The sequence below is a fragment of the Siniperca chuatsi genome, linkage group LG8 (assembly GCF_020085105.1).
Source record: "Siniperca chuatsi isolate FFG_IHB_CAS linkage group LG8, ASM2008510v1, whole genome shotgun sequence".
NCBI classification, from domain to species: Eukaryota; Metazoa; Chordata; class Actinopteri; order Centrarchiformes; family Sinipercidae; genus Siniperca; species Siniperca chuatsi.
Window position 1 is genome coordinate 20,551,570 of NC_058049.1, and position 16,225 is coordinate 20,567,794.

The following is a 16,225-nucleotide window of genomic DNA, read 5'->3' on the forward strand; positions in this document are numbered from 1 at the left end:
ACAGTCACAACAACTGCACCAGGTTTGAGATTCTCATTTACTGACTGAAAAATACTTGTTGAGGCATATAATTCTTCCTCACAGCTGTTTTATTCGTTCAACATCTCACATTACAAATACTTCAAATGTATGCATACAGTTACAAACAGTTGGCAGCAAATGAATATATGACATTAGATCTTTGTTTTACTTCAATACTACAAACCAACTATAAAAACTGACTTCTGTATTGCAGCGTAAATTAATCAGGAAGAAAATATAAAAATTAGAACTTACGTATAAATGTGAAATGACTTAATAAAAATCAAAATGATATCAGGTAAAAAAAAAAAGTTAATAAATATAACCTTCCCAGCATACAATTAAAAACTATTGAAATTTTGCAATCAAGTAATACTAACAGACATAATCGATATTCTTTTCATCTGAAAATGTGGAGCACAATACAGCAATTAGAAAAACTAGACACATCAACGAGTTTAACACATCACCCCAAAAATATAACAAAAATCTGATCAAAATGATAGTTATACATTTCAATTGAAAATATAGCAAATGCTAAATACATTATCAACCTAGTATATACAATGTTTTCAATCACAGTAGCATGGTAGTAGCAAAATAAGTAAATAAGCACAAAACTAATGTTTAAAAATAAATTCAGGTATAAATTAGTTTTTTTTTTTTCTTGCAGACATCAGCATGAACAATAGGAAACAAATAATGTGTAAATGACTGCATGGTTTACATGGGTTAAATGACTTACACTGCGGAGACTTGTTTCTGAAAGAATAAGTATTGCACATAATGGCTCAAAGTTAACTTGCAACATTAAATCACATTCAGGTTATGTCCCAAAGCATGCCACATCACAAAGGGGGTCAAGTGATCAAGTCTCCTCACCTATGTCCTACTGAGTGTCCTCTACATTACAAAACGCATCCAAAGTGTTGTCACTGTGTAGATTGCATAAACATCATGTCTGTGTAAGGAAGGCAGACTCCATCATGTAAAGAGAGGCTACAAGAGAGGTGATCTCAAAGAGATAAGGAAAAGAAAGTTAAAAAGGAAAAAGGAGATCTAGTGCATTACATTAGGTCCTGCATTAACACTAGCCATGTTATTTCTGTATTACATTATGCATGCCAAGAATAAGTAGAACTTACAGGCAGTCCCAGAAAGAGGATCTAAATATTCAAACAGCTGATATCCACTCCGGTGATAGAAGGGAAGTTTTCACATTGACCAAAGCCAAAACATTTACCCTATTGATAATCTTATTGACTACACCTAGGAGAGAAATGTCAGAATATATTTTCAAGACTATCAAAATCCGTTTAGAAAGGTCTTGTCATGCCTTAGGATCCTGTAATTATGTTTATTAGGACAGAGGAGAATCCATATATGACTAATGGCTAATGATAGCCTTATTCTTTTTTTTTTTAATCTACAGAATCACACCAATGCACCAGACAATTTTCAGATTTACCAGCACTTAAATATATAAAAGCTAATTGAAAATTATATTAATATCATTCATTTTCTTTTTTAAATTAAGTTTACCATAAATGCAGATCTCTTAGTAACAAAGGTACAAAATTATTTTTCACCAAGTGAAAAAAATGAGGTATTGCAAAAGGAGTTCTCCCATCTGTGAAAAATGTGCCTAAAATGACTATTGAAAAAAATATTTAGAAAAGTAGTGCATAATAAATGTATATATGTTCATGACAAAATAATCAGCTATAAAACACTGTACAAAAATCAGCAGGCCATGTATAAAATAATATCTTTATCTCTGTGACAGCAAATTCTAGCTACTACCATATCCAACCACAACACTTGTGATAGAAGCTCCAGTCATGGTAGAGCGTGCAGTGGTACCCCACGAGGACAGCTCAGGGAGACTGGACTGTGCATTCCCATTAGTTTGTACTACATTAGCATGTTAGCTTCCAGTGCTAATATCCCTGACAATATAAAGTGAGCAAATACTACTGCCAATACCTGAGCCCTGAGGGCTGTGTCTTTATTAGCCGACACCCACAAACTGAAACTCCAGACAACTCCAGCTTTTCCTCCGCCAAATGACAAGAGGACACAACATTATCCTGATAACCCTCAGATCAACATCTGCTTTTGATGATGTGTTTTAGGCCAATCTTTGGTTTGCCCTTTCTGGTTACAAAGTGTCGACTTTTAAACCAAGACCTAAAAACAGCAATCTAAATATGTGTGCCTGACTGAGGGGAGATTTTGTTTTGTGACGTGGCCAGATGCTATACACTGAGCTTCTTGAAAAACTCAAACCGTCCGACCATCTGAAATTGTGTTCCTCCTCTGTTCAACCCAACCATTTGCACTCAATCCTTTGGTAAATGGTACAGTTGTTCTCTAATCCTGCAAGCAAAAAGTAAGAAAATGCACCCTTCTTAAACTCAACTTCCATATTTAGTATACTGATTTAGGTATGATCAACCTCACTTAAATTTTATGTTACTCATCACAACAAATGTAAGCAGCTTTGCCAGCTAACGTGAAAAGAAAGTACAGTCAGAAAACATCAAAATCAAAATCTAATGCATCCATATGCTCATGCACACTTAAAGTCAAAACATAAATGGGATTTCACTCTCTTCTTAGCATTTACTTCTTTTAGAAGGCCAAATTAAAAATAAAATAAAAAATAAATAAAGTTTTTTGTTGTTGTTTTTTTTTTTTAAACTTAAAAGAAAAGTGCATTTATTTTTCATATCATAGCCCGTACCCCTTCCCTAACTACCCCTTTCTCTCAATCCCTCCCCGGTCCTGTATTGTCTCCCTCCCTTGCCCTCTCGCCTCAGTTCCAGCGAAAGGAGATGTGTCGTGGTCGGTCGCCTCCCTCCTTCACCAGCGGCTTATGGAACTCGCGGCCGGCCCGGGAGTGGATGGCTGCCCAGCAGTACTCACAGTAGTACTGCAGACAGGTCACGTTGGCGCAGAAGAAAGGAGCAAACTTCCCCCCACAGCGGGTGCCCTGGCACTCATCACACAGCTGGTCGTCCAGGACATATGGCTTCACTTCCACCTGGGAAAAAGAGATGAAATGGATGACAGGAAAAGAGAGTTAAAATGGAGGTAGAGAAAAATTTGAATGCCTGCACAGCCGCATGTTAGATAGGTGGGAATAAATATTTCATGAACATCCACTCTTCATTTTTAAGACCTGAATAGAATGCTGCTAACATCTGATGGACTCACCCGTTTATCAATCTCGCCGTGCTGCAGTTGAACAAATCGGGCACTAATGGCTGCAATGTAGCTTTGCTGATTGGAGAAGGCTACTCGCCCCGCCCCTTTTGGGTACTTGAGTTCAGGGTCTGTGTCAATCCCAGCATAACACACTCCCCCATACAGACGGTCCATGATCATAGCAAGCTCCACTGAAATAGCGATACACAATGCTCCCAAAAGTTATTGGGATCAAAACAATTTCAGTCCTAAGAATGCAATCCACTTAGGGGTCACCACAAACACTTACCTGCACGTAGGGGACGAGGGACACCTCCTACAAAGATAGTTTTCCTAGGGTCCAATGGCTGAGAGCCATCCATTACAAAGTCACTGTCATTTAGGTTCCAGGGCCGGATCTGGACCTGCAAAACCAAGATGAAAAAAAATTAGATTAATTAATTAATGAATATTGTGAGCAAGATACATTTTGGATTGTGAAAATGAAAGCGGCTTGTTGCTTATGTAATATGGATTAACAAATGTCTTTGGTTCAATTTGACTGCTATTGCATGATGATGTTGGTGGCCGGGGCTTTTTTTTTTTTTTTTTTTTTTTTTTTTTTTAAAGTAGGAAGCCCCTGGAATGACATTTTCCAAATTTTTACATTTGTCACCTTTTGTGCTGTAGGACAAAATACTGCAACGAATCAAAACTAACCAAACACACATTACAGTTTAAATTAGACTTCAATTACTCAAAAGTACTTGTACTTCACATGGTTACCAGTCTGTTTTTCCATTTGAACTTTGCACTGAAAATGAGCAGTGCACAACACGAATACATCTGATGGATTATCACAGCAAAGCCCTCATTTGGGCAAACTAAACAAATGGAGCTCTACTGAACTTTCCAGTTTTCTGAGATACAATGACCAGACACACTAAAACAAAGACCACTTGTGCGTCTAGGATTTTAACATTTGTGTTAGTTTTGCAATTGTTGGGCAAGATGGATAACAAGCATGTAGCAGCTAAACAGAATCAACTCACAGGCTTGTCTTTGATGGTGGGACTGGACACACACAGGTAAAGCTTGCCATCCTCCTGAATGCAGGCGTCAATCAGGGCCTGAACAGAGCTCTCGTCTTGAAACAGCAGGAATGCATATCCTGGAAAGGTTGGACATACAGAATAATGCACAACAAGCAAATACTCATCATGACAATGCTGTGGAGTCAACACGCTGGCAGAAATGTAATGTTCAACTGGTTTGACTCACCTTTTGGTGGAAAATAGGACTTGCTCTCTGCCTTGTGAGGCCAGTCAACAAACAAGTGACCAAATCGGCGGAAACTGGCAGTGATTTCATCTGAAAAAGGAAACTCTGTTAGCAAATCAATCAGTAATGGTTTTCATAGTGCTTCCCTCAAGTTTCATATACAGTATAGCTGAATTGAGGCAATAGAGTTGTAAATTCTACAAAATTTGTGATATTACCGTATTTACATAGTCGTCATTTACAAAAAAAACCCGTTTTGTTAAAAATATTGTTGTTGTAGATCAAAAAATATATCAATATTAATCTACAACAATGTAGACTAGAAAACTGGGGCTAGAGAGGCATCCTCTGTAGCCGTAACGTCTTTACCTTCATCTATGTCTGGGGGCAGCCCTCCAACAAACACTTTGCGAGAATATCGCTCCACACGTTCACCATTGAGGTGGGGAAAACAGTGAGCTGAACCAAGGCCAGCAAGCCCCTGGTCACCTGACTCGTCCTCTCCAAAAGAGCGCTCATCCTCCATGGGGAACAGAGACGAATGGCCTAGTGGAGAGGATGGTCTGGATTACACATACTGGTTCACCACTAGTGGCGTTGAACCACAATTCTTACTGTTTTGAATATGTATTAATATTACAATGAGCAGGGAATTTGATTAGATGTAAATAAAATGTCAAGAAATACATACAAAAGCAGCCATGATTGCTATTTTTGATGACACAGTAAAAGCACGAGTATTATCACTATTAGGTCTTGGCAGGCAACCATGGAAGGCTACAGGAAAAGGGTCTTAAACAGTGACAACATGACAGCATAAATCAGTGACACTGAACAGCCAAGCAGACAAACACAGAGGCAAAACCCCAAAGTCATCATTTCAGGGGTCATTACTGCTTTCTAAATAATATACAAGAAATCAAGATACATTCACAAGCTTTACCTCGTCTTCTGCCATAACTTCTTGCTGCATGTAAAACACAAAACACTCTTGAAATGGCTTTTTTTTTTTATAAACAAAGGCACACAATAAAAACAAGTAAAACACAGCTAGGCCTTGAAATTAATTTGTTGGATCACCAGCCAAAATGGCTACCATATCTTAAAGTAACAGACACTCTGAATTTCAAATAGCCAAAATGCTTTCCATCTAACAAATCTATTTAACCATTTAAGGGAAAGAAAGACACAAATCTATTATCTAAATCTATATCGATTACATCTATTTTCACTTGTATCCATAAACTGCAATTGTTAACAAAGTGGTATCAATAAATCAATGTGCTGTATAAACTAGAGAGAGAGAGTTAAAATCATTCATCATATAACATGGCATGTTATTGTATCCGAGAGTAATTGAATCATTAATCACTTATGTAAAAACAAACACATTTTTACTTAAGATTTCTTATGCTACACATTCAGTAACTCCATATATGACTGTGTGAATCAATGTATTTGAAAATAAAATGCTCATCATTATGAGTGGATTTTCACTATCACTACAAACATAAATGCAACTTACAAACATACATCATCTAGCCATTAATTTCAAACCCTGACTTCTGCTACAGCACTGCATATTTGTATGAATGTCATTTACATACCATTCATAGGTAGAGGCCCGTCTCCACCCTGGTGAGAGAAGCTGTAGCGTCCTACATGACAAAAACATGAGAGGCCTCAGAACATCATGTCTTAAAATGATTCCCAACTAAAGTAATAATTACATTAACTCCTTTCCTTTCCAGTACGTATTAACTGCTTTCCAACCTCTTGAAGTTATGTTGCAATGGTTTGGAGTAGCATATACTGTTCTGTGTCTATAGGAAAAGAACCATGATAGCACACATTTGGGGAAAGTACGAAGAATTCAGCAGACAAACCAAATAGTGCTTAAATGTAGTTCAGTTATTATTACATGTAAACAAAAGTGCATGTTAGTATAAATCCAAGAACGTGTGTTAGACTTGACAACTATGCAAATTCTTAGCAGATTTTTTATTATTGAGGAACCTGATTTGTGATGGAAAATACCCTCATGGCAAATGGCAGAAAGAAGAAGATACATGCAAGAGCTGGCCCAGATTAGCATCAGTAGAGCTGGTTGTGATGGAAAAAGGGGTTCTTTTAAGATTGACTGCAGCAAAACTGAACTGAAATGTTTTATTAATGAGAGTTAGTTGAGATCAAAGAGTCTCCACAGCAGAAATGCTGCAGGTGATTGTTTTCATGAGTTATGGAGAATAAGACAGAAATGTACTGTAATGTGAGACAGAACTGTAACCAATCTGAGTGGGTCTCATTCATGATATGTTCATACACCTGAGTTTAATGTAACATGTGTAGAGTTTTTGTACCAATACTAAAACAATACTTTTGATACTTTACTTTGAGAAATATAACCACATTTTTCTACCCCCCCCGAGACAAGAGAAGCCATATTTCTCAAATGTCAGTTCTTTAAACTAAAGCAGCTGTCAAAGTACAAATTTGCCTAAATAAAATAGTCTACAATGGGCAAAATTTAGATTTATATCAGCAATTAGCTGATCAAAGACATGCCAGCTTTTGGTACTTTTTGATACTCACGGCTATGGACACATTTTGGTTGGTACTAAATAAGTATTTATAAGTTTGTATAAGTATGATATCCATCTCTGCTTTTTTCTTTTTAATTATATATATATATATATATTTTTTATTTTTTTTGGGGTGATACTCCCTGGCCCTAATATGAAAGGTTGATTCTGCAGAGTATCCTAAAAAGAGGTAGACAAAATGGCAAACATCTTATAACTAGTGATGGGTATCTAACCTCAATACTTTGAGTGGCCACCAAATTTTGCCTGTAGCATCCTTTTGGTGTCATTACCAAAAGTCAATTATCATATTGTCACCCATATTGAAAAATATTTAATGATACACAGCCCTAGATGCACCAAATAACACTGCACTAAATATAAATTTGGTGAGGCTCATTAATATTTGTTTTTTGTTGGTTCCATTAGTATGCAAGTTATGTCATGTTGCAGTATAATCACAAGTGAACACTCACTAAAACACTGACAGAAAGACAAAGCAATGTATTAGTTGACAAAACTTCAAACTACAGCCTCAGAAATTGCCATTCAGCTGATCAAGTCTCCTGATAGTCTTGACAAAAGCCAACACTGTGAGCATCACAGTGATGTTGCTAGCTATGCGTCCTGCATCTCTGATGCATTAAAATCCGACTGAGAAGAAGACTGTCGACATATGACGTCTTTTATCTTGTGTTTCTAGAGTTATGTGTTTTTGCGGACACATAAGGAATTGTTAATATGTCATATTTCTTAAAGGGAGGTTGGCGTAATATTTTTAGGCAGGGAGCTTCAGTTTAATTCAAACGGCTAATACTGTATGTAGCCTATATTTTTTTATGTTTTGTCACCACTACAGAAACACTAGGTAACTGCTACAGCATGATAAGGTTGTCTGCCGTTGACTGCGGTTAGTTATTGGTTTGATTAATGGTTTACAGTCTAATAACGTGTGTTTGTATTGATTACCAACGATGGCTGGTCAGGCTAATTATCAGCTACTCAGTTTCTAAATTGTAAATTGTTGCCCTTTGTGTGCGTGTTTTTACTTTCCTAATTAAACATGATGTGCTTGATGGTGTTATGACCCCTGATAAAACTTGAAAGCTCAGCATTCTTGTTGCCCTCTAGCTTCCCTTTTTTAACATTTATCCACCCAGAAAAAGCTAATATTTCTCTGTATAATATGACCTCCTCTTTCTGTCAGCTGATGTGTGTCTGCAGTGTATTTACACATTTATTTGTTTAATTTTCAGACACATTTTCAACATGCATGAATAACCATATAAACATCAAACACAAGTTTAACACTACAAGTGGTCAAAAAAACCAAAAAACTTTTCAATTTCCCTGGGACCCACTCAAATGACCACCTGTGGGTCCCGGGGACTCACTACATCACTGGCATCACCAAGTTGGTACATTTCTGTTATTTTGTTAACCCATAATACTTAGGGCCCAATAAGCAGCATGTATGTGCAAATTGAATTCCTGCTATCAACACTGCGAAATTAATACCCAGTTTCTACTTGCTGTCAAATATATGCAATAAACGGCTGTATTTATCTACAGCCAGCAGTGAGAAAAACTATCCTTTCCTCGCTATTGTTAGTGTGGGAACCAACCTTTCAAGGAATCCTGCTCAGCCCTCATAATGTCAATCAGAGAGTTCTCCAGAGAGTGCATACTGAAACCATCAAAGGACCGTGTTCTCTCCTGCTGAAGGAGAGGAAGACAACAATTAGCGTCCTCACTTCCCACATCACCATCTAAAAGCAGCACAAGCTGCAAGTGCCTGACATAGTTTGCTATGATGCTAATAGCTAATAAAAAACTGCAGAGAATATCCCGTAGAGACCTTCAACGGAAAGCACTGTAAACAGAAAATGGAGCCCAGAGTATGTTACACAAAATCACCTGCATATCTCTGCAATCAAATAACATTTTTCCACTGTATCTGATAGCATCAGATAAGAAGATGTGCTACTTAAGGAGCTAAGATGACACAGTAAAAGCACGAAAGATGCATCCCCCATTACCAAATCCGATTTCAAATCAATACAAATTCTAATTGAAAAGGTAAAAAAGATATGTTAGCATTTTGAAAGAATTCCAAATACACAGAAAAGCTATGATGAGTAATACATTACACAAGTAAGAGTGCTTGACTGTGTGTCTAAATGGGTTGAGAGTATGCAAAGCTGCAGTGGAGCACAAGACATCTCAAATCAGGACAAGAGGAAAGCCATGTGATCAGAACAGATGATAAGACTGCTCTCCTTCAACGAAATGATCTAGAAATGATCTAGATAAGACCTCAGACACACACACAATAAGTTTCAATTCTTCCATTTAGTTGGTCTGTCACGTATCCTGTTTTGCTCAATGGCCTATTTGTTGCATTTGATATAGATACAGAGCGCGTTTAAAAGGATTAACGTAATTTACCCCTGGAGGACAAACTAGACATATTTACAATTTGCAGTCGTATAGGACCACAGTCCAAGTCTTTTGCCATTTTGAAGTGAATGTCAACTATACTGAACATAGTTCTATTAGGGATCACACCTAGTTGTTCCCTAAACCCCAGCCTGAGTATTACCTGTGATATGCTCACCTGGAAAGGGTAGACATTGTCACTGCGACTCATACTGTCCTCCACCCAGCCCTTGTGATTGAAGCCAGAGCTATTTCTGGGGAACTTCTGAGAGGGTACCTGTAGGACAGTTGGGATCAATTTCATACGAGTCTCGCGTCAATTAATGCAAAGATCTTGTAAGATTTATTAGTGTTTGAGATGAATCGTGACAATCTCATCTACCTGGTTGTTGGGGAATGACTTCTTCAGTGGCGAGATGGAGTTAAGACCTGTCATCCCTCCACCAACCCCCCGCCGGTACTCTCGAACCCCCTGCGTGCCTCCCCAGCCACTGTACCCACCGGGGCTCCAGGAGGTCGATGTGGGAGTGGAGGGGCTCTGGTAGCTTCCCCAAGGTGAAGGGGGTTTGCTCTGGGCAGGAGTTAGGTGGGGCAGCTGGGTGAATGGTCCAGTGCGATGGGGATGCGGAGGGAAGGAGGGCTGGGGTGGATGAGGGCTAGCTGGGGAGCGCCGGTGCTGCTGTGGGACCCCCTGACCGTGAGGGTGGTAGTGCTGGGGGTGAGGTGTGGGTGGGTGGTGCTGGGAGACTGGTCCAATCTGCGGGGAGAAACTACCTCCCGCTCCGAAGCCAGGCCCAGCGTGGTGGGAGAAGTTCTGGAACAGCAGGGGAGGTCCGTTGGCGTTGGAGCCAGCTGGGCCGAAGAACCCTCCGACGTCTTCCCCGACCACTGGAGACTGGGTGGATGGGACAGCAGGGGACCAGTTGTTAAAGCTGGTCAGCGAGGATGAGGAGGAGGTGGATTGTGCACAGCTTGTACCCATTCCCAGGCTGTCTTGGTAGTCAAACCCGCTAAGCACCGGGGACTCCATCCTCAGCTTCTCCTTCCCACCACTGCTCTCCAAAGATCCCTTCTCCAATGAGCCATCTTCAGGAAGGGCTCCCTCAAGCTCTCCTAGGCCGCCCCCAGCCTCCTGCTGGCCCGGAGACAGGGCCTGAGGCTGGGCCTGGACCTGAGACTTCTCCTGCATGTCCTGGAGGTCCAAGGCCTTGGACTTGTCTGACTCCAGAATCTCATCTTGCATGTTACTGTGTTGGGCTACAGCAGGGAACAGCCAAGCACTGCCCCCATTGGTGGAGCAGGTGTTGTTTACAAAGGAAGGGGGGCTGGGGGGGTTGGAGGGGTGGTGAGGGTGCTGGGGTTGGAGGTGAGGAGGGATCCTTACAGGGAAAGCAGATTTGTTACCGCTGCTGTTCTTCACCAGAACTCCAAACCCGTAGTCCCCCATTTAGGACACCCAGTAAATCTTCAGTTAACTTTTGGTTTTCACCTTGTTCTTTATCCTAAAATGTGGGTTGAGGAGGGGCAGGGAGGGGGAAGGAAGGGGAGACAAAAAGCATAAGACTGTAACACCTCAAGTTGATCTGGCCTCTAAAGAAAAAGGGGAAAAAAACAAGCCTCGTCAAACCCAGTGAATGTGCTTGGGCTGCACCCTGCCTGGTCATGTGATGTAATCAATGAGATTAAATCATTGACTGGCTTGGCCATGGGAGGCCTGGATGAAATATAACACTCGAATAGCAGGCAGGCAACCACGGTAAACACCCAGCCTGGGCAGCTAACAGCCTGGGCTGGTAAAACTGACGTCTCCAAAGGTCGTTACGCAGCTAGCAGCAAGCTAACAGCTGCTCCGCCACCTTCCATGTGCCCTATTAATCGTCCAGATCCCAGCAGTCAATTTTAAAGTACGTTTATGCATTGCAGTGCATACGTGAACGCTCACGCGCTGTGGTGGCTTACGGCACGGACACTTACCGAATAATCTTCCTTTTTCAGCAATGACCTCCTCATACGCAACCATTCAAATACAGGAAAATGTTGATGACGTCTGCTGTCTGTTCTGAATCTAGGGTAGTTCCCTTCACCAAGCCGCTAGGCTAGGATAATAGCCGATACCGCAGAGACGTTGTAGCATATTTGCAAACCAGCTGGCAAGCAATAAACGAATTCAACGGCTACAACGTCTCTCGAATTTTCAATAACGTACACGACACCGTTATCAACAACAGGACGGCGGAATTTTCCAGGACATGACTAGTTGGAAATGGTGTAACGCTATGGCTCTTTAGACGACCTCGTCTGTTTCGTGTCCTGTATGTTCAATGTCACACAACCTACCAATCCTTGTCATCATTTTTACATCACGAAATAACGTAACGCAACCTCGACCACTGTTCTAACGTATCGACAGACATGTGTATTTGGTGATATGTCGGGCATAGCTACCTTCAGTACGGCGTCATGACCTTATCGTTTTGATGTTGCCATATTTTAGCGTTCTCCCTTTTTCTGCATTTCCTAAGCAGCCGGTGTAAATGGTCTCCTCTCTCTTCTAGATGACAGCTGGACCAGTCCGGAGACACTTCCGTCTACAAGCCCCGCCCCCGCTATCAGCCACCAGCCACTGTGTGTCAGGATTTCCCTCAAAACCACGCCCACTCTGCTGAAATCTAACATTTAATTGGATGATTGCTGTGAGGTCACGCCCAAAGCACGCCTACTCAATGAATGGCACATGCACTCAAGTCGTTCTCCTCCCAAATAAGGATGCCTTGAAATCAAGGGGAGGAGTTGTTGTAAGGAAAATACATTAAAGATCCAAGGAAATTTCTGTCTAAACCCTCAACCAAGACTAAAAAAAGATATTTTAATATAAGAGTACTGTAAACCAATGGAATGCACGGGGTTAAAATCCAAGGTCTAGTTTTTGCATTTGCATTTATTCCAAACGCAGATGAGTTAATTTGGATAAGCAAATGCTTTTTCCTCCACCTCAGCCTCTAGCAGTTGTTCAGGATTGGTGTGTTGTGTATCAGACAGACCCTGAAAAAGTAATGGATTAGAAGAATAGATAGATATATAGATCCTTTTGTTGGATTTGGTTGGACTGTTATAACCTGAGTCCACAGCAAAGTACTGCATAGCAATCTCATTAAAATAAGCTGCTGCTATTTTCAGCACGTAATCGAGCTTGAGAGCTTGATTAATTTTACTTTGGTCAGATCTGTGCTGTGCTCTGATCATACCATCATATCATACTTTCACATAGTAGAATACAGATGACATCTTTATATAGCAATGTGGTCTCCCTCATCTGATGTCTAGCTGCAAGCCAGGACCTCACCTAGATGTGCTTCTCCCTTCGCTGAAGCCAATTCATTAAAACCTTAATGATCATTCCCCAGCAGAGGAAAGAGTATCCTTTTAAATGGAAGTACTCTTGCTATACCTACAGTATGCATTACTCAAGTGGGAGTAAAATTACTTGTGTTAAAGCTACTCAAGCACAAGAGACTTTTAAACAGTTCTAGTAAACACCACACAGCCAATATGTGGGGTCCTGACTGAATCCATATTAATATGAATACTCGAATAACAAATTACAGTGCAGTTCAGTAATGGTGTTGTCACTGCTGACCATTTTGTCTCTGAATCCATTAGCAAAGATTGCCTTACTAAGGAAAGGAATTCTGAAGCAAGCTCAAAGAGAATATCTTCCCTGATTTTCTTCTTGATTGTGCTATAACACCACAACTGTAGGCTGCTGGGTGATTTTCTTTCTAAAAAGAATTTCAGAACAATCCTTCATCAAAATGAACTTGAATAAAGGTAGACTTACTGGTTTTACAGTGTACTAAAACAGTACCTGAAAGAGCCACTCAATTTCAGTTATTTTCCACCCGTCTTTCGGAGTATTATTCACTGCTTGCTTGTTGAGTTAGTCTTGTCAACACAGTGTTCCAGTCCCCCAAGGCAGACCCACCCTTCATTTGTATCCTGTAGTACTTGCACACATCACCCCACTCCCATGTGCTGCAGGGCCTGCTGGGGTGGTGTAACAACACCAAAGTGTGTCTTGAGCTTCTGGTTTCTTCTTAAAAATAACAAAGTGTCGGTTCAGGTGTTACAGGTTTGATATTCTCAGGACAGTATCTACCAACTGAGTGAACCACTGGGAACTATGCACTCTAGTTGATTTAATACTGCAGGGATATGTTCAGTGTATGCATGCACAAGGTTGTGTGTTTGAATGTGTCTTGGGATCCACCATCTTGCATGTATGCTGCTGTCTGCTATAGGCCTTTTGAGGCTGACAGTAACTCGAGCACAGTGAGTTGTGTCAGCGTTTTCTTCCCTGAGAGCAACACACTCTGTATTCCCCAGTGAAACAGAGCCTTGATGCTGAGGTTCCACTCATTTTATGCAGCTGAACAGGTAGACATAATTCTACACACGGTATGTTACATTTATGATGTACCAACTTTAGGAAATATAGGAAATTCATGTTTCTGAGGCCCAACAGCAGACAGAAGTGGGCTGCACCCATTCACCCTGGATGGCTGTTAAATGATTCATCCATGGAACTTAGGCACCCAGTCATTAATTCATTAGTTCACACTGGAGCACAGGGTAGATGTTCACAAAGCACCCGATTCTGACTGTCTCAGGTTTCTCTGTACAAAGGCGCAGTCTTTCTCTGCCACTCAGCCTCCTCTCAGATGTGATCTCTCCTGCCTCCATATTCATAGAGCTCGTTGCCATACCAACCATGTAAGCTGGGAGATTTCTGGTCCAGCCGGCAGCCCATTATTTGGCCAGGAGGTCATCCATCTCAGACTCGATATATTGTTGCAACAAGCTGAGTGTGACACAGCATAATTTCTCCCATACACTGTAGTCCCAGTGAATGTGGCCCTGCTTATCAGCTACCTGACTATAGTGTGACACCAACAGTGTGCAGGCAACAATGTCAGCATACTGTTTAGTGTTGGCATGTAGCTCGCACTGCCCTCTCCATCTGTGGGCACGGGGAAAAAAGATAAATATATATACTGTATTTATTCATGCATAAATATTTCACTTGCTCTCTACACTGCAAAGGCTAATTTATTGCAATAATAACTTTGAGTTATTAGTTTTGAATGTAAAGATAGGTGGAAATAGAGTAAGATGCAGTCCTCCCAGCAGTGTCTTTTCTGTCTAAACAAGCAAAGTTGTAGTTTGAGACAGAATGTTTGCTATGTATCAAGTGTATAATAGGGAATCAGGTTAAAGGGGTACTCCAGTGATTTTGTATGGTACTTCCATAAAGAATGGGGACTCACAATAGATAGATTTTTTTTTTTAATTGAAGCAGCAGAGGATGTTCAGACTTTTAGACCCTAATCTGGGTCAAGATCAAAAAATGCTGGATTTCCCATAATGCCACTTGATAGTGTTTTTCATTAGACCCTCCCTGCCTCTTAAATACCCACTTCTTTCACACTCCATACCTCCAGTTTGTAACACAGGCTTTCTGTTCTCAAGCCCAAATTGAGATAACCCTTATGACATCATCGGGGTATTTTTTTTTAAACTCTGGAAAGCTCCTCCAGAAGACATTATACAACTGTTTTCACAGGCTTAGTAGTATTCCTTATGATGACTCAACACAACTTAATCTGTTGAGTCCTCCTGTAATATAAAACAATAGAAATGCATCTGTTGTTCCTTATTAGGTTGTTTGGAGACATATTGTTCTTGTGTGCTTTCTGTAATCCAAGAGCAAAGAGGATAACAGGAAGTTAGGACACTTTAGATTTACATTCATTCATTTCAAATCAAAATCTGAGACATGAAACACTTTACCTAACTATTCATTTCAGCTTTAAAAGCATTGTAGCTTCAATCAAGTGACTCAACTCACCCCTATTAAAAATCAAATACTTGCACCTGCTCCCACCATCTGCGTTTAATTCAATAAAAAGAGAGATGTCACCACCCAGTGGTCATTTAGCATCACTACACACTCAGAGATGACTCATTAAAAGCTGTGGCACTCTGGCAGAATGTGCAAGGCAGATTCACATTGAACTGCAGAGGTGCTGATATTACAGAAGATGTATGATGCTGTTGTGACATGGCAAGTAGCCTTCCTTCTTCCCTGTCACGCTGTAGGCAAATTGAAAACAAAATTAGGGCAGGATTTGTGTGTCAAATTCCCATACAAGGCAAGTGCAAATGCACATCAGTGTACTTAACTTGACTCTAGAAAAACTTTAAAACAGCAGTTAGAAGTCTACCTTTCAAAATCAGAGCACTGTCTAAATGTTTAGTGAGGCAATGTACACTGTTGCGACAACTCATAAAAACTGACACCCTGAACACACCCCAAGCATTGCATACAATCCAGAGCCGCTGACGTAAATGTTTAGGTCTTTCAATAGGGAGGATATTTCCAGTCCTTGAAACTTTAAACACAGCCCGTATTTCACTGTCAGAAAGGAGGCGGCAAGTCAAATGAGAATAGGGTGTCTTTTAACTTGTGTATATCTGAGACGGCGGGGCCTTTTCTGCTGACCGGCTCAGACCTCGTTGAATGTCTTACCACTGAAAGTTTTGTCCTCTTGTCTGAACTCTGCATCTCTTCCTTTGCCACAAGAACGTGTTTGTCCTGGTGTTTATGCTATACTTCAATATAAATAAAAACTATATTGACAGACACATGTACAAAA

General features: G+C 40.5%; 1 protein-coding gene across 5 annotated transcripts; it reads right to left on the bottom strand.

Annotated features, from left to right (window-relative positions):
* Positions 1–71: 71 nt before the first annotated feature.
* LOC122880841 (cytoplasmic polyadenylation element-binding protein 4-like) lies at positions 72–12,114 on the bottom strand. 5 transcript variants are annotated; one of them, XM_044206359.1, is made up of 12 exons: positions 11,958–12,114; positions 9,895–11,014; positions 9,691–9,789; positions 8,699–8,789; positions 6,099–6,149; positions 5,435–5,458; positions 4,861–5,037; positions 4,492–4,581; positions 4,263–4,381; positions 3,521–3,635; positions 3,241–3,422; positions 72–3,067 (listed from the first exon to the last, which is right to left on the bottom strand). In XM_044206359.1, the coding sequence occupies exons 2-12, from the start codon at positions 10,957–10,959 to the stop codon at positions 2,840–2,842; spliced, it is 2,241 nt and encodes a 746-aa protein (XP_044062294.1). In that variant the 5' UTR covers positions 10,960–11,014; positions 11,958–12,114; the 3' UTR covers positions 72–2,839. The 5 variants fall into 5 exon arrangements, with proteins under 5 accessions (XP_044062294.1, XP_044062292.1, XP_044062293.1 ...); XM_044206357.1 differs by having other exon boundaries at positions 8,699–8,792; XM_044206358.1 differs by lacking the exon at positions 11,958–12,114 and adding an exon at positions 11,487–11,899 and having other exon boundaries at positions 8,699–8,792.
* Positions 12,115–16,225: the final 4,111 nt, after the last annotated feature.

What these genes read in the sequence shown, in the direction of transcription:
- LOC122880841 (XM_044206357.1), bottom strand. Translation starts at nt 10,959, where the DNA reads ATGGGGGACTACGGGTTTGGAGTTCTGGTGAAGAACAGCAGCGGTAAC. An exon ending in CGGGCCTCTACCTATGAATG is followed by an intron (nt 5,459 to 6,098) that starts GTATGTAAATGA and finishes TTTTACATGCAG; the next exon opens with CAAGAAGTTATGGCAGAAGA. An exon ending in CCCTCGTCCCCTACGTGCAG is followed by an intron (nt 3,423 to 3,520) that starts GTAAGTGTTTGT and finishes TCGCTATTTCAG; the next exon opens with TGGAGCTTGCTATGATCATG.